Source organism: Scatophagus argus, chromosome 10 (assembly GCF_020382885.2).
Source record: "Scatophagus argus isolate fScaArg1 chromosome 10, fScaArg1.pri, whole genome shotgun sequence".
Taxonomy (NCBI): domain Eukaryota; kingdom Metazoa; phylum Chordata; class Actinopteri; family Scatophagidae; genus Scatophagus; species Scatophagus argus.
The window spans coordinates 21,512,234-21,530,890 of NC_058502.1; the positions used below are offsets into that span (position 1 = coordinate 21,512,234).

Consider the following 18,657-nt stretch of genomic DNA (forward strand, 5'->3'; position numbering starts at 1 on the left):
AGCTAACCGCTAACTTGACTAGACACAATACCTAAATGTCTTTGACATAGTATCAGCACTTCTGAATGAACTAAAAATGTGGCCACAAATTGCACCTTTCAGTAAATAAAGAACAGAAGTGCCTTCAGACGGCATCACAAAAGAAGACAAAATGTCATTAGAGGTGGAGAGCCATGCAGCAGGTAATATGACACTGGGCAGACGTCACAGTCAACAGCAGTCTCCTCGCCATATGTACGTCAGAACTGCCTTTTAGATGATCTATTCACTGACATTCAATTACCTCTGTAGACACAAAAGCCAACACTGTGTCTCCTCACTAAACAGGAACCCTTTCACGAATGAGAGAGAGGGACACTGAGGGATATAAGAGAGGGAAAACGGAGAGAAAATGTCTGTCGATCATTTCAGACCACATTAAAGGACAGGTGTCATCAAATCACTGTGTGCCATCCTGAACTCCAGGGGACTCTCTGGAGGTCTGGCACAGCACACATGACAGCTCGGAGCTGAGTCACAGCAGCAGAGCCCGAATGGACAGAAAGGTCACTCTGAGTGGGTTATGAAGAGGGAAGTGGAGTGGAGCACAGATCCAACACAGCGCCACAGATAGGTTACAGATGTCCTCCACAGACAAAAAGTCTCTTATGTGTCTGGTATGTTTGTTTGGTTTTTTTTCAGGGAAACATATATTGACAACATTCAAATCCTTAAAATGGCACCAACTCCTGCTCCCTTATTTAAAATTCCAAAATATATGAATATGCAACTAAGACATGTCCAGCTACTCCACTGTGAAGTCCATTCTCAGTGTGTGTGTGTGTGTGAGAGAGAGAACTGGACGCTTCAAGTTTCCACAACAGACTTGTGTATGCTGAATAGTGGACCAGGATTGGCTCCAGACTAATTGTCACAAATCATGTTCATAGGCTCAACTCTTAAAATCACATTTCCAGTGAGCACAGGGAAAGTTTACTTCACTTTACACAGCTCCAACTTTCAACCCTAGGAACAAGAATAAGAACGCAGCTTCGAGGGGAGGGGTAAAAAGCATGCACAACAACTTAGAAGAAGCAGGTTTAAGATTTAGATTTTAAGAAGAACATGCACAAATGATTTTGCGATTATAAAAACAGCAGACTTCATCGCAGAAAATATTTCCTCAAACTTTATGGAGATAAATGAATGAAATGAAATGGGATGAGATATGCAAAGTTTGGTGGTGAGGGCAGTTATAAGGCAGAGGTCTTCTACAGCTGAGTGGGGGGGGGGGGCTCCAGAGGCACCCAGCTCTCAGCTGAGTCCATGTCCAGCTATGCAGCACTGATGTGGGACTGGAAGAGGACTTTGTCCCTGGGGGTGAGTCATTTACCACTGGCATGCCAATTAAACCTTCCTGCAAGAGGAATGCGGCTGTGATGGGATTTATGAGTGTCTTAGCAGAAGAAAAAAAAAACGTTTTTAAACAGCAAATGTGGGGTGCAGGAAAAAAAACTGTGCCTTTGTGAGGGAAGTGAATAACTCAGTTTGGACGCAATACTATAAATACAAAATGTCACTGATGCAACATGGAAAATGAATAATGCATGGCAGGACACAGTGGGTAGAATTCACTCTCTTAGCTTTTCACAGATTGCAGCCTTTCTGGAGACTCTTCTCCTGTGACACAGTCAAGTCCTCCTGACCTACCACTCGATATGTTCACCACTTAATGTGGTCATGATGTTGATTCACACACCTAGTCGCTAGCCAACATTACACATGCTTTGTTTTCATACGCCATTGTTATTTTGCACATCTACAAACTGCAACATTTGCAAATGTTATCAGCCAATTTTGCAGTCTTGTTTTTGCTGCAGTGGAATCAGGAAAACATCACCTTCACCCCCAAACCCCAAACGCATGCTTGTCCCTTAAAACAAACCTGTTCCAAGCTTAGCAACCTCCTCGAGATCAGCAGACGTTCTGGCTGCAGCAATGGCCTCTGGAAGCTTCAGAGTGAAGGGCAACACATCCCTGAGAAAAAAAGAAAAGGTTGAGTGAAAGGGAGAATGACTTAGTCAAAACGACTTGGATAAACAAGTGAAAGAGGGTGGGACCAGAAGTCTAGTGCTAAAAATGTGTGAGTCAGAGTGCTTTGGAAAAGAGGAGCGTGGCTCAGCCTGGGTGTGGGGTGCTGGCTACACCCAAGGGTAATATGTGCCTGCTGCTCTATTTTACAAGACCTTTCGAAGCTTTTACGTGGTTCCCAAAAGCTTCAGTCTAAAAAAACCTCAGTGATCGAAGCTGAAAATTATACCTTCATTAATTCACAGTCACTGAAAACCTCGACACTTGATAAATGGCCGAAGCACCATAATGGAATAATGACTACCAGAGACACAGAAAGCCACCTACAACTGTATGGATATAAATATGAGATTTTAGTTTGGATATTTAGAAAACAGTGCAAGTATTTTTTGAATAAAAACGTAGAAAGTGTCAAAAGACATCAGGTCATTTAAATATACTAAGCTGTGTTTTTAACTTCTCGTTCTTGTGCAGTGTCACAGTGTCAGTGATTTCGTACAACATCGATAGTCTACAAGTGGCTTTAACGTCACAAGAAACGCAAAAACGCTCATATATCAACAATACCGGATTTAAATACTTCAAATCAGCTTTGTTTTATGAAGAAAGAGAAAGAGTAATGTTGAAATCCAAATCCTGCATTCAAAACAAGCTCTGTTTAAATTACACAACAACAAGTAAACATATAACAAATCTGACTCCAGATCTGGCACCAGGCACCGGTGATGCAATGTGCAATGGAATAGTTGTACACTAGTCATGTATTTCTATTCTAATCAAGTATCGGTCTAAAAATGGATCTGTGCTTCCTCGTTTAGATAAAAGTCAAAGGAGGAATATTTTGCAGAGTGGTTTTTTCCGTCCTCAAAACTTCCCTCTTTGGCTGACGCTGACGGGAAGAGCCGTTGCCATCACCTTTTCAGTGATGTTAATGTTGTGGCTGATTGGTGTATGCGTGTGTGTATTAATGTCCCAGTCAAACTATATTTTGTAGTATTAATACCAAGAAAACTTTAACAGGGAAAGCAGTGCTTGCAGTCTTTCTGTAACCATCAGTAACTCTGAGTGGTGAACTCACCTACTAATGCAGCAGAAAGCCACCAGGCGGAAAAGGTCTGCAAAGCTCAGGCCTGATCCCTCCAGAGAGAAAGCTGTGGGAACACAGAACAACACGGTCAACTGACTGCAGGAGACTGGCGGATCTGATCGTTTCATCATTTGATTTGATCATTTATTTAATCTGGCTGGAATAAAAGTGAAGTCATGTGACTTTGAGCACAACTGAAATATAAAATCATGCTGACTCTACAACCATTTGTCATGTTTTAACCAACTTCACAGATAAAGGCCATTGGGGACATACTGTAGCTTAGAAAAAGCACAACAGCCAGAGCAAAGTTTTGCACCAATGCATGAAAAGGAATGGGTTACTTTATCTTTAGAATTCCTCGATTAACTCGACTTCTCCTAGGGGTAAAAGAATCACACTGGTGTCACGAGTTTCACATAAACACTTGACATGATTAACAACAAGAATGGTTACATATCACTTCACTGGAAAACAGATCACACGTTTATTCAGGAAAACGTGTGCACGCAGGTGAGGTGGAAGTGCGAGATCTGCATGTAGATAAAGACAAAGGGAATTTATGTGAGTTAGCGCATGTCAAAGGTGTTGATGTGTTCAAAGCGTGAAGAAAGCAAACAAAGAAAAGAATAGAGACACTAGCGTTACACTAGCATTCTGCAATTATGCCTTTATGGCACACCTGAATCCAAAGGACTTACAAACAAGAGTTTAAATAGGAAGAGGGATTCAGAGCGAGAGGACTCCAAATGTTTACATTTTGGAGGGAATGAGGGAAGTGGGTTAACTCCAAACATATGTCTAGATGGCAACAGGCCCAAAGACCTAGAACTGTCCTCATCTATCTCTGCTCTCCCCTGAGCTCTGATAATCACACTTACTCTTGTTTAAACATTGACTTTTAGAAGAGAAAGAGGTCTTGTCTCAGTCAGCTTGTGTATGTGACAAAGCAAACTTGAGACCGCACTGACTGGCAGAACAAAGATCATCAGTCACTTGATTTAAGGGTTCATGGAACTAATGGCAGGTAAGAGCCAGAACACGCTTAGTGTGATGCAAATATTTAATACAGACCAACTGTAGTCCAACTGAATGATAAGATGAGAAGTTTCTAAAATATACTCAAATCTTAGCCCTAACTGTGTGAGGTGCAAAAGTCTGAATGCATCATTGTTGCATACATTTGTTCTGGCTGCGTCCCAGCCCCAGAAAGTTTTGGAAAAATATATTTCAAATCATCTGGCAGACTCTGGACTTTGTGGGAGAACTTAAACCACTAAGAGTGTTATTTGGTGTTGCTTCTCTCCTGGTACCACCCTAAGAGTAGGACAGAAAATACCACTTGATCTGATGAGGCCACAGACTATTTTATCACCTGGCACTAATGCTCCCCTCACCTCTACGGAGCCTTTCATTGCTTTTCAGCTCAACCGCTCAATTTTATGTCCCAGAGATTTACTGTACTGCTTCAGTCTCACTGCTCTCACCAACTTCGTTTCCAGGTGAAGCAAATTGTTTTTTGCATATTGCTAATTAACTATTTATTGATTATTGATAGTTAACATGCTCAGCTACTGGTTAAGTAAATCGCATGAAATCTTCGAGCCTACACCAAAGAACTAGTTAGTAACAGCAAGAATCTGTGCAGGGTTAACCTTCATTGCGCAGCAGTTTTCAGTACTTGGTGGTCATGCCACAGTTCAGTTCAGTCCAATTTCCAAAACGTACCGTGGTTATGTCGCCAGCCAAAGTCTAACAGAAGATCTTTTATAGCTGTCACAGCTCCAAATTAACCATGTGATTTTGAAGTTTACTGTAAAGATGTCCAAATCATACTTTACAAGGACACTGAGATACTAAACCTGGACACAAGGGCAATGAGATTTCTTTGCCTGCACCTTCAGAACCTACGCCCCCACCCACATCTGCCACACACAACAGTTCATCACAACTCCCAACCAACACCTTCTATTGCAGATTACAAGTTCTAACAGGCCTTGTTACACTTCAATACTCACTGTGCTGACTAAAATGCGTCACATACGGTAAAACAGAAATCCAGTTTCATCAGCCAGTTATGCAAAATAGTATACACTTAGTATACTAGTAAGTAGTATACACATGGCTGACATAGCAGAATTCAGAGGCAGCAGTGTTGCAGTGATACAGATGTGGACAAATCTGGATACATGCAACCACCTAAAGAACCCTTGAATGAACTTGGACACGCAGACTGATCAGTCTACCACTTCGACCCAAATTTGACTTTTAGTGACGCGTCTTTGTCAAATGCTGGATGGATTGGCACGAAACACACATTAGGCTTCCTATTTTTCAGCACCATCAGCATGTTAGTCAGTGTTTCACTTTGTCAGCACTTGTCCAAATATCTGCAAAGCTAAAGACATTCCGATCAGCCTCAGCTCCATTTGATATTTTTTTTGTGCTTATTGGAAAAACATTAGCATGCCGCCATGCTACAACAAAGTCTTATGCCTGCTTAGCAGTAGCATGTTAGCGCTGTTGCTGCAGGATGGTTGTAATACATTCAGCTCAAAGCACAGCCTCACAGACTTCCTATTATGGTCATGAGTTCTTCATTTTCAAGGTAGTCTAACCGACCACAGATCAATCCCAGTAACCTAATTAAGGTAAAGTTTTGTTTTTTTTAGTGTACTGCTGCACATTTGCTGCACAACAAATAAATTGATCAAATTACCACAATTAATGAGCGATTACTTGACCTTACAGGAATCCTTTGCTTGAAGTCAATCTCCCACTGTATTATTGCTCTAGTGTACTGTTTCTTTAGGTGATAAAAAAAGGTAATCAAGTCAGTCTATACCTTTTACCAGCCGTCTGCAGAAAAGCAAAAGGTAGCAAAGGCTGCACCGGGCAGTGACTCACTCGCAGCACATACTCTCAATAGATAAGCATTTGGAAATTCCAGTTGCTGACAGAGACAAGTGTCAGCACACACAGGTACAAGAGAAATGCACTCCACATGCAGAGCAGTAAGAAGTTGGATCAAAGATTAAGGAAAACCCCTGCTTTTCAGGTAGCTATAACTAGAACGCAACAAATAACTGAAGAGCGGTTGAATAAGTGATATTCTGATTTGGATGGTGTGAAAGGTGAAGTCTTCATCTGACAATACAGGACGCTGAAGTCAAATAAGGAATTTTGTCTCAATCCCTGCTTTGATTCTCTCAGTACTTTGAAGCTTCTAAATGACCCACTGCCACTTGGTGTCTCGCTCCTACGTTCCTGCTTGTCAGGATTATCTCACTGTTCACTGATCACTTTCAGTCAAAGCTGATGGAACCCGACCGTGTCCTGCTGCTATGACCCCTTTCATTAAAAACTACTTCAGGCCCACAGGGAATTTCCATCCAAATAGGATAAAATGGCTAAAAAAAAAAGTGAACTAATGCATGTTTTACATCTACCACTGTTAAGTGACTATTGGAGTTGGCTTCATGGAGATAAACAGTTAATTCTCCAGTTGGGGCCATTAAATCCTTGCAGAAAAGAGGACACAGTGGGATGACTTAATTAAAAGAGATCCAAGTGCCAAGAGCCAAGTGATGTGCATCTTTGTTGCTGTAATTTATGAGGCAGATTAAGTCCCTTTGCTGTCAGTGTCACCAAACAGCACGACACCTTCATTAATTTGATTTAAAAAAAAAAAAAAAAATCAAAATCTGGAACGTTTTTTTTTTTTTAGTTACCCTGAAAATTAAAATGTGCAATCCACCCATATTTTTAAGCTAACAGGTTTGGGCCTGGGACTGAAAGAGTTTCTATTCATCTTAAATCAAAAAGCAATTCACTGCATGAAAAACAAACAGCTACACAGTATTCTGTAATTATATGACGTCATAATGATTCAGGCCAGTATAATTGCAGGCTTCTGCACACGCAAGACGTGACTACTACAAGTCCTTTGTCTTAAATCTATCCTGCATAATTACAGCAGGGCAGGTATACCACACGAGGAGCTGGGCCAATTCTTTTACCGCTATCTCTCAGAAGGGGACGCAGACATATTATCCAGCAGAGTTTTGGCATATTTCCCATGACAACCCGATTTACAGATTGATGCAATTCACAGCACACAAGGTAGGTATTTTCCCAGGTGCTTACTGTATTGGCTCTCCTTGACAAGGAAGTCTTTGACAGGAAGCGCAGAGTCTTTGTCCATGCGTAGAGATATCACCTTCCTCTGCAGGCTGGTTGACTTTCTCACCACAAATGTCTGCGGACCGATAGAGCACACATCCAGTTAGATCGCATACCTCAGAACCGAGTCATTGTGTGAGATTTTGCTCACTTTTGGGAATCATTTGTAATTTTGCAACAAATGTGAACAGTTATGATTCTTAATAACGGTACCACGTGCATGCACGTATGTTTGTCTGTACATGTATTATTTAGCAATAGAAAACATCAGTAAAATACATTTTATGAGTATACCAGATTAATGAGAATGCAGGCATTATCAGCCCCCCACTGCATGTGTATAAAATAAACTTGTACTTCACAGAGTCAATATTTATTCCTTTGCACTATTTGGTTAGTTATTGCTGCACTGCATATACAGTATTTGTAGACACCTATTTTTCACCAGCTGTATGTTTATTTTGACCCGCCTTTGTTCAGCTTTGTCGTCCTTGATTTTAGCTGCAAGTCTATCTTTCTGTCTCACTGTAACATTTATTGAACTGTGAGTGCATACTTTGTCAATAAGGATGATTCTGATCAACTAAATGATATTTTTGCTTGATTTGACAGCTTAAGACACAGCTTAAAATGCTTCTTCTTCTTCCATTTTATTATTGTATGTACTTAATACATGAATTACTTATCTGGTGTGACAACCATTTGCCTCACGCAGTGCGACACATTGCCTTCACATAAAGTTAATCAAGGACAAGTGCACACTAACAGCCATCTAACAAATGAGGGCAGGGCTCAGTTGGATTCGAGTAAAGCAAGTCATGGCCCTGAGAGTGTCTGACTCTGAGTTAACTTGTTACAGTTACATACACAGAGGTATTTGTGTGCACATCCCATCCTGTGTTTAGAATGAAGGCACAAAGTACGGTCCACACTCGGGGTTACTGTTCCAAAACTGAAAAAGGCAACATTGCTTACATGCTTGTTCTCCGTCTGTGGGGTCAAAAAGTTGCCTTTTTAAAACTGAAATCAGACACTTATTATTTCCTTTTTCTATATTTTTTTTTCCCACAGAAAAATCACATTGACATTTTGCGTGCTTGTGAAAAATAAGCGGCCTTATCACACAACATCAGTACAGATCATCTTTGCTGGGAGTGAATAAACATCCTGACTACGACACAGCTGGATCATAGAAAACATTCGTGCCTACAGATGTGCGATTATTCATGAGCATCTCCACCAACTGACAGGCTTTCAATGCCTTTAAGGTGATGAATCTGGACTGTACGCACATAAAATCTAAACAATTTTTCAATCAATCAATCAGTCGTTGCAACCTTTACCACTCCAGCCCTAGATAAGCTGCACTTACACAGTGTACTTATACAGTGTACTTATACAGTGTACTTGCACTCATGCATTCTACCTGTAGTCTAAGAGTAGACTGCATTTCATCTCATACTTCGCTAAGAAAACAGCTGAATTTTAGTTGGACTGTGTTACTTGGCAGCAATAGTTTTGTAGCTTGCATCATGTTGTATTATTGAAGAGGCGCTGAACTTTCCTCTTGTCTGTATGAGCTAAGAAGTGAAACAAAAGTGAAAGCCTGAAGTCGACCATGTTGGATAGCCACAGCGGCCGCTGCTCCCTCACCCCAGTGGGTTGGTTCTGCAGTATACGTGTAGCATCCTGACGGCTGAGGCCCAGCTGTAGCCACACAGCATGCGTGTGCACCAGTCTGTCCAGAACACTGAGCCGCCGATGGAGGGAGTCGTAGCCCGAGTCTCTTGCTCCAGCTGGCCCCGCTCCGATCCCAGCACAAGGTGAAGCCTGCAGGAAGAGGCCTCCCACCTCTTCACCCAGCCTGAAAACAAGATCAAACGCAATGCATTTAGCATATTTATATTAGCATGTTTACATCTGGTCATATCAAATGACCCTTACAAACAGTGCACTGGTACAAACTACAGGTGTACTGTGTGTGTTCTACAACATGTGGGGCGCTGTTTTTATTGTTGCTGTTTTAATCAGCAAAGACCACATGGTGGACTTGAGGACCACTCTCCAACTGTGCTAATCACACATAATGGCCCTTCGATAGCTCAGTTGGTAGAGCGGAGGACTGTAGGTGCATATAGCAGTGATCCTTAGGTCGCTGGTTCAAATCCGGCTCGAAGGACATAAGTTTTTTTTTTTTCTGTTGTATTGAATCTTGTTATTCTGCAAGTCGCTTTGGATAAAAGCGTTTGCTAAATGAAGTGTAATGTATTGTAATAACTATTTCACACTTTAGATTTCCTTAACAGATGAACTAACTGGAATTGGTGTGTTTCATACTGCTGGGCAGCCTCTTTTACACTTCCGCAATACTTAGCAGGTACTTTCTGAATTCTTGAGGAACTATGTCTCAGAAGAGGAATTGATTACCAGAAATGAATTCTAAACATCAGAGCAAAAGTATGCTAGGTATTATCTGAATTCAGCTTTCAGATTATAAAATTACACAGTTTTCTCTTCACAGCTGAAATTACATTATCATCGGAGGTTAAAAAAATCCACACACTTAGACAAACTGCTAAAAGCTCCAGGAAAGCTTTTCAGTTTTCTACACTATCACCTTTGCAAAGCTTGGTGACAGCTCTGCGTCAGTATTTGGTCCTCACACGTTTCCCATAACACAACATTTAAGGCATTTTAAGGGTGCACCCTGCTGGTAGTCATGGGCAACTACACTACATTAAATCAAATGGCAATATTAGCTCAGACATAGACAAGTGTCCATGTCTACACACACACACAAACTCACCCGAGAAGCATATCTGTGTTGAGGTCTCCCTTTGCAGGTTCAGTCTTTGTCCCCATTTCCTTCTTCAATGTGCCAATTTCCCAGGCAAATGAGTCAATGAGCTACAGAGAAACATTTCAAGAGTGAATTCCAGGTTAGAAATAAGTACAAACAGAGAAAACATATATCTACAAAGGCATTCTGAGCCACAAGAAGCGTATTCACATTTTTGCACTGGTTTTCTTGAGGTATGAACCGCCTCTCATTTCTGCAAGCTAAAAGCTGAGTGTCAGTTTGTGCATATGGACGTGTGAGCATGTGGCAATATATCCCAAGCCTAAGCACTTCCCACTGACTAACCAGAGTTACTAAAGAGGAACACAGGGAGGAAACAAAACAAAAAAAAAGCCTGCTGCGATTGAATCTTTATGTATCGCAAGAGGAAAAAATAACAGGGGTTAGCTTCCATCATTTAGTGTTCAAAGGTATAGTAGAACTGCTCAAGGTAAGACCGTTCTTCATGGTGTTTTTTCACACATATGCTTATGTGATGTGACTATTTCGAAGTCGGGAGAAGTACCTCCTGAGGATACCTCCAGGACTGAAGTCTGGAGGATAATCACATTAATAAGCTACCAAGCAAACCAAGCCAACAATCAGCCAGTGTCAGGCCATCGAAAAGCGCCTGTGGCTGTAGATTTTGCGGCGCGTCCTGAGCCGTTGACACGAGTCAGCCCTTGTCGCCAGCTCTTCTGGATCACTCTGACCGACCGTTCAACTGAGTGAGTCACGAGAAGCGAAAATGAAATGAGAAAAGCAAGCAAAAGACTGAAGTAAAGAAAGATAACTAAAATAAAGAAAGGCACGTGCAGAAGGCTCTTCTCATTTTTCAATCAATCAATCAAACAAATCAATCAGCAAAACCAAGGAGGTCATAGTGGACTACAGGAGGTCCAGGAAGACCGATCACGCTCCAGTCTGTATACTTGGGGAGGCAGTTGAGCGGGTGGACAGCATTAAGTTCCTGGGCATCCACATCTCCTCTGACCTCTCCTGGTCAGTGAACACCTCACACCTGGTGAAAAAGGCCCAACAACGGCTTTTCTTTCTCAGGAAGTTGAAATGGACTGGACTGTCTACTCAGCTGCTCGTGAACTTTTACAGAGCCACGATCGAAAGCATCCTGTGTCTCAGTGTGACTGTGTGGTATGGCAGGTGCACAGCACAGGACAGAAAGGACTTAGCCCGGGTGGTGAGGACAGCACAGGGGAGTGTGGGCTGCAGTCTACCAGATCTGGACTCAGTTTACACTGCCCGAGTCCAGAAGAAGGCAAGACGCATTGCCACAGATCCCACCCACCCGGGCAACGAACTGTTTGTACCGCTTCCATCAGGAAGGCGGTACAGGAACATTAAAACCAGCACCAACAGACTCAGGGACAGCTTCTTCCCCAGAGCTGTTAAAGCAATAACCCCCCTACAGTGAAACACTCACGTCCCACCCCCATACAGGACTTCACACATACACCCTCCCCCGTCTATCTGCATACACACACACAGCATACACATAGTCTGGCACTAAGTGCACTTTTTTTTTTATCTACCTCATTTTGTATTTTGTATTTTATATTTTTATATTTTTTCTTAAGTGTGCAATTTTAATTTTCTCTGAGTATTTATCAGTGTGTTTTTAAGCTGAGAATCTGCACAAAATTTCATTATGCTTGCATAATGACAATAAAGACTCTTGAATCTTGAATCAAACACACAAATATTTTCACAACAACATGTCCATCTGGAATGAAGCAACTGAAGACCAACAGAAACCATTTCTAGAGCTTCTGATTTGCCTTTCTAAAATGAAGACTACAGACTACAGTTCCTCTCAAGCAGGTGCAGAACATAGGTGCTAGCTGGCTGTCAGTTGCAGTCTATGTGATGTGTTCAAGTGCAATTATTTGGTCCTGACACAGATAACATGAAGCGACACAAGAGCCAGGCTTTGTGATCACTAGTACTCCAATGTTGATTTAGCTTTTGTTTCACAGGAAAACTGCATGTGAGTATTTTCCTGGAATTTAGGTTGACCCTGATTCTTTTCAGTGAGACAATGATGTCATTTGTTTCATTTCCCAATTTAGTTGGGCAACGTTTCTGTTGGGCAACATAATGTCAGCTGCTTGAGTAGAGTGGAAACAATTAGCTCAGCTTTTTAAAATTCTGACTCATTGGATTTGCCACATTTGAGGTTCACAAACTGAAACATTTAGAATGACACAAATCACATTCTGAAAATTCCACAGAGTATCGCTACATGCACTAAAACCACCTTTAACTGACAAAATTGTGCTTTCGGTTTCAGGAAGGAAGAATGTATGCCTAGTACTCTGACTGGCCAGACACCAAAGTGGGCAGAATAAACATTTAGAGCGCCTTGCTTCCGTGTCCACATCCACCTGTTATGCTGTGGGAAGTTTCCTGGATTCAGCTCTCCATGTGACATATCTTTAGATTAGCCGAAACAATCGGTCAGCTGCACCGCCTGGAGTTAGCTTAAGTTAGCGTCCCGATTAAAGAGTCGATGTTTTGGAGGAAATACAGCCTTCATTCAGTGATTGAATTGCTCTTGTGACAAAGCATTTTGTTGGAAAATAGTACAAGAATTGGAGTATTTATTAATGCAACATTTCATATGGTATTGTGTCTTACTGAACTTGTGTTTTGACAGGACAACATTTTATCATTAACCCTCGTGTATATTACACTAATAACTGTTTCCACTTCTGCTTTCCTAGCTTCTTTGCTGTGAGGTGCGGTTACACTTCAAGACCCCGTGTGTTTAAGGCAGGCTTGTAATTATTACAGGCTACAGAAAAACAATGACACAGCTTTTATACTTAAGTCTGGCAAGCACACAAAGCAGCTTCCTCTAAGCAAGTGAATCACAGATATAATATAATGTATAAGGTCATACTGGGCTTTCTTTACTTCTTCTTTGGTGTTTCCTATGGAGAGTTTGTTAAACACATACCATTATTGCCGTCATACAAGCAATAACATTTACCAAATAAAATGAGATATTGACATTATTTCACACAGAGTGCCTAAAAAAGATACCAGTTTAAGAGTTATGTGTAAACCTCTGTGAAACTCATCACTTTTGTTGTATACACTGTCATGCATGTGCTGTTTCCAGGAACTCAATTAAATTCTCAGGTGTTTCCAACATTTTTGTAAGGGTGTGTTCCTCTCTTCTGCTTGATTTTTTTCCTCACTCCTCACACCCACCCCTCAAACCACGATCAGCTGCTCCATTCTCCACTCTTCTCAACTTGTCACTATTGTAACTATTTTTTCACGACATTGTGACACGCTGCTCTGATTCATTATGACCACGAAGTGGACGTACATCATTATAGGCCAATCATAAATAAGATCCTGATGCAACTTGTCTCATGGTCAGTGTATCATATAAAAACATGTCATACTATGGTAAGCATTGGGATATGACTAACCTGACAGGAAAACCATAGAGCTATACTCAGGCTAGCTCCACCCCTCTCTTCCTCCTCTTTAATCTTGTCCAGCGTTAGCCTGTAACTGGGAGGTTTGCTACCCCACACCCACATCTCTTTGTCCAGGATCTTTATGTAAACTAGAACGTCTAAAACCGACTGTGTTGACAATTCTGGGTGTGATTTTGCTCCACACAGGTATAATTATTTGAATGGCACATACCTTGAAGAAACTGCCCTTCCTCTCCTGCTTGCAGGGTTGATTGATGGTACTAGTGGACATGTTGTGTGTAGAGCCTTGTCTCCGTCTCTGCTGAACTGTCTGAGAAGAAAAGAGGACATTGGAGCCATACATACATACAAAGAAACACAAAAACAAAGAAGCTTAGTTTTGTCATCTCACGGACAAGAGGAAGAAAAACACTCTCCTTTTTTCCAAGGTTACGAATGAACTCTGAACCTTAACTTCTGAGGCAAGAACTTTGCTGTTCTGGTTCACTCTCACTGCTCTCACAGCATTATTTCTGGTCACGGCAGGCAGCTCTTTTCTGCAAAAAAGCTCTGAAAAACCTACTGTAGATCTACACTGCCTGCTCAGCACAGAGCGACACAACAACGCAGTGGAGTACTAACCACCTAAGAAGCCTTATATTTTTCTCAGCAGTTGGTTAAGACCAAAAACAGAGCTAAATGAGACTGATTATTGTCCTTACACTCATCAGGTGGCCAGAAAAACAACTCCAAATCAATGATTAAGTTTTGTTTGTAACTGGTTTCAACTGAGCCCAAGGCTGTAGTCACATGTTCTATTTCAGTACTTTTTGATTCTTTATATTGAAGCTGTATCATGTTGACTAATATTCAAACTCCATCCGTCAGGGTCACGGGGGGGCTGGAGCCTATCCCAGCTGACAACAGGCGAGGGGCAGGGTACACCCTGGACTGGTCGTCAGTCAATCACAGGGCTGGCACACAAAGACAGACAACCACACACTCTCACACTCACACATAGGGGCAATGAAGAGTAACCAATTAACCTAATGTGCATGTTTTTGGTGTTGTGGGAGGAAGCCGGAGTACCCGGAGAAAACCCACGCAGGCACAGGGAGAACATGCAAACTCCACATAGAAGGGCCCAGACCGGGATTCAAACCTGGAACCCTCTATCTATGAGGAGACAGTGCTAACCACTGCACCACCCATATTCAAACTCAGCACGTATTTTTCTTTGTTGCACAATTCCAGCAAAGTGATAATTCCAAAACAATGGATTTTAGCATTTGGCTACACAGCATGAGTTTGTAATGACTCACCTGTTGTGGTAGATTCTTTAAGAAACAAATGATATTACCATATTTTTACTATATAAAATGTAACTAGTACTTACATACTATATATGTATTCTATAATATATGCAATATCACAATACATACCGGAATGTATCAGGTATTAAATTCTATTTTGTATTTTCAGACAGAATCGGGCATTGCGAGAGTTGCCGCAGGGTTGTGCAGCACTGTAGGAGGACACAAAACAACTCGCTCTTCACTGACCAGCGACCTGTTGGTCAGAACATTCAACATACAACATCATCCAACATTATCACAAGTATTGCTGTTGCTGAAGTCAAGACTCGGTTCAGTAGGAATGCCAGTCCGAGGACTGAGGACAGAGGACTGATACAAGATTGTCAAGATGGGAACTTCTATTGTTGTTTCATCTAAGGTTCCACTTTTGTTCCCTACATTGCAGCCAATATTGTCTTGCTGGTCAAAATAATCCCGCCGTCAGCCCTGAAGTAAATGGATCTTGTTTTAAAACTAGCAAAGTTGGTGGCGATCCGGAAACAGATTTCCCGGCCAAGAGCCGATTCTTCACCTGTCAAAACTTGAGGAACTGTTTCAAACTTAGGCCCCAGCTCTAAACCAGCCCTGGAGCTGCACTGGTAGAAGTGGTACCAGAAGTCTTTTAAACAGGAAGGTTAAGAAAAGTTTACTCAGTTCTCTTTGGAGGGAAGTCGATTTCTGCCCACCCAAATACAAGTGATAAAAACACCCAGCTTAGTCCCAGCAAAAAGAATTTCTTCTTTTCGTCTTAGGCCAAACTCTGACAAACAAAAGATATTCCGCTCAAACAGTGACTACCAAAACCAAGTCAATATGGCCTACACAAAACAGTCCTGATTTTGCATGCACATAGGCAGAACACAAGCACACAGAGGCACACCTGACCCATCTGTTATGGAGGATCTAGTTTCAGCCAGCTGTGTCAAAGCATGCAAAAAAACCTCCCAGACTCCACATTTCAAGAAAAACACAAGTCAGGGGAAAACACCATCAGCATCCCTCTACTGACAAAAGATTTCTATCCCCAAACACAACAAGAGTGCTTGGACTGAAAATTGTTTTAAAAGCACAAATCTCAAATCTTGTGGCTATTTTTGGACAGACAAGAGTGTCCACTCACCGACTAGACAGATTCAGAGGGGAAACCTGCTGGACAAAACAGTTGCTATTAATGTTGGAATGCTTTTGATCTCGAATTCAGCTAGAAGCTCGGAAAATATACACATTCTGTACACGTGAGCAGGCCTATGCTCACTTTGGGTTAGTTCTATTATATTCATTTGCTAACAGATAATGGATGAGTGTCATCCCAAGTCCTTCACAGTAGGCTGCAAACTGCCCTTGTAAACACTGGAAGTCAGACAACAAAAGGATCCAAGTCAATCCTAAGGCCATTAGAGATTTTGGTCAAGTGGTTATTCTGCTTTGGAAGGTTTCTAACTCAGTGAAATGACCCAGGGGTATGCAAGCGGCAGCCATGACAAGAATTGTCCAAATTCTCTAAATGCTCAGGAAAGATATTCAGTGCTTTCTTCCTTATCTGCTTTAGCATAGGATACACAAGACCATCCTTGACAACAGGAAAGGCGATAATGCTGTCCCACAATTCCTGGAACAACATTTAAATGTCAAATCCACAGTCTTAGCCATAATGATGTCACAATCAAGTCAACATTTCCTGGTGTTTACTGAGTGGTGTGGTGGTTTCTTAAGCTATTATATAGGCTGATAATCACATCATACTCAGAAAGAAAATGTAACATGGAACACGTTTGTGCAGAAACTTAATAATGATACAATAGCAGAAGTGGATACATAGGGCTAACATGCCTATATCTCGCATAAATGTTCAATTATTTTTACACAATCATCTTAATCTGACAATGGTTTACCCTACAGCAAACGTCAACACCAACATATCGTACGTGAAAGCATTCACAGCTACTTCACAGTCAACAACACGGAACTAATGCAGTAAAACTACAAGGAAATGAAGGGGCAGAGACAGTCCTTTATGATAATGCAATGCAGTGAGGATGCAGATGTTTCATAGAGGATATAAGACGGGCTTATGTGTCTGTTTGCCACTGTTAACAGAAACTCCAGTCTGCAGTATAATTAATACCCATCACTGATTAAGCACAACTAGGCTTCATTTTCAAAGTAAGCTTTTTATTTCACACTGTTGTTTCACTACAGCAGACCAACGTCAGCAACATCCGCCGTTTCATGCTTACACAGCTTAGTGTAAGTGCAGTCAGATTGTCTTAGCACCGCAGCTGTGTTACCCTAAGTCCTTACGAATTCTCCTTCACATCTCTCCTCAACTTCATGATGTTTTCCATTGAGATGAAGGGAAAAGCGGTTAGGAAAAGACGATAGGACGTCTATTCGACTATTCAACAGCAGCCAGCGAAAAGGCGCATCTCTAGAGCCCAGCACCAATTAAGACTGTGGTTGGGATGAGCGCCTCCGAGTCTGAGGCCAAAGAATTCTGTCAGGAAACCGGGTCAGGATTGAAAGCAGTGCCCCAAGTGAAGGAGTTCAAGTTTCTTGGGTTCTTGTTCGCGAGCGAGTTTAATATGGAGCACAAGATCAACAGGCACATTCTTGAAGCATCAGCAGCAATGTGAGTGTTGCGCAGGCTTGTTATGGTAAAGAGCGAGCTGAGAAAGGTGGCATGCAGCCTCGCTGTTTTTTTTATCTCCCGCTTTCCTCCTCACGTCTTCAGTGGGACTCTGCTGACCTGACCCCTCTTGTCCAAACAAAGTGGTGGGACAGGCTTTTGGTGTTATTTTGGCTGGAGCAATATATGTGTGTTTTCACGTGTGTGACTGTGATTCACAGTCCCGGCCTGGTAAACAGGAAGGCCCCTGTGGGTGTCAGTCAAGGAAAAATAAACCAGACTGCCAGTTGTTATACAGTTAAAACATGAAATAGCCCCTGAGTCCCTTGGACTGCATATTTTACACTTTAATACCCACAAACATAGTTGCCAATTGTAAAGGGCCAATTTACCCAGAATTACAAAAAATATATTTTCCGAACCACACAGCTGTTTAATATAAATCAAATAAATGTCAATACGACAATCAATTAATCTGCCAACTGATTTACAGTTACACAACATTTATTGTCCTGGGCTCTAATGGCACGACACTTACTACAGTGGCAGAACTGAACTGAGTGTATTTTTGGTGCTTAGGTAGAAAATTCTGCTATCACAAATCAGGATTTAGCAACATTCGAATCATAATATTTGACAGCTCCGTATGTCATTGGTCATTTTAATGTTAGAGTTATAGTTAACATCATCTCTCTCAAGTCCCTCTCACGCCTCCAACTGGTTCAGAAGGCAGCAGCTCGGCTTCTCACCGGTTTTAAAAAATCTTCCCTCTCGTAGCCTCCCTTCTCTGGCTCCGTTTTAGAATTGACCTTAAGATTTTACTGATCGCTTTTAAAGCACGTCTGGGTCTGGCTCCAAGTTACATAATATAGTATGACCCAGCCCAGGCCTGAGATCCTCGGGTGAGGACCTTCTGCTTAAGGTTTACAAGGTCAATGACTTCTTTTAAATCTCTTCTCAAAACCCACTTTTATAAACTGTCTTTTACGCGATGTTGTCTTTTTATTGTCTTTTTTACTTGTCCCTTTTAGATTATTGGTTTTAAA

The 18,657-nt window shown here is 41.7% G+C and overlaps 1 protein-coding gene and 1 non-coding gene across 4 annotated transcripts in view; one reads left to right on the plus strand and one right to left on the minus strand.

Annotated features, from left to right (window-relative positions):
• LOC124065559 (ras and Rab interactor 2-like) overlaps nucleotides 1-18,657 on the minus strand; it is a 41,371-nt gene that overhangs the window by 13,876 nt on the left and 8,838 nt on the right. For 2 of the 3 annotated variants that reach the window (XM_046401011.1, XM_046401012.1), the window contains exons 2-7: nucleotides 13,863-13,961; nucleotides 10,146-10,246; nucleotides 8,993-9,203; nucleotides 7,304-7,415; nucleotides 3,149-3,221; nucleotides 1,925-2,016 (exon numbers count right to left, since the gene is read on the minus strand). In XM_046401011.1, coding sequence (XP_046256967.1) covers nucleotides 1,925-2,016; nucleotides 3,149-3,221; nucleotides 7,304-7,415; nucleotides 8,993-9,203; nucleotides 10,146-10,246; nucleotides 13,863-13,922 — 649 coding nt within the window. In that variant the 5' untranslated portion in view covers nucleotides 13,923-13,961. Of the gene's footprint in view, nucleotides 1-1,924; nucleotides 2,017-3,148; nucleotides 3,222-7,303; nucleotides 7,416-8,992; nucleotides 9,204-10,145; nucleotides 10,247-10,349; nucleotides 10,896-13,862; nucleotides 13,962-18,657 lie in introns of those variants that run through there. The other variant, XM_046401010.1, reaches the window with a different exon arrangement.
• trnay-gua lies at nucleotides 9,431-9,518 on the plus strand. Its single transcript is given in 2 exon segments — nucleotides 9,431-9,467; nucleotides 9,483-9,518. It is a non-coding gene; the product is annotated as a tRNA-Tyr (tRNA).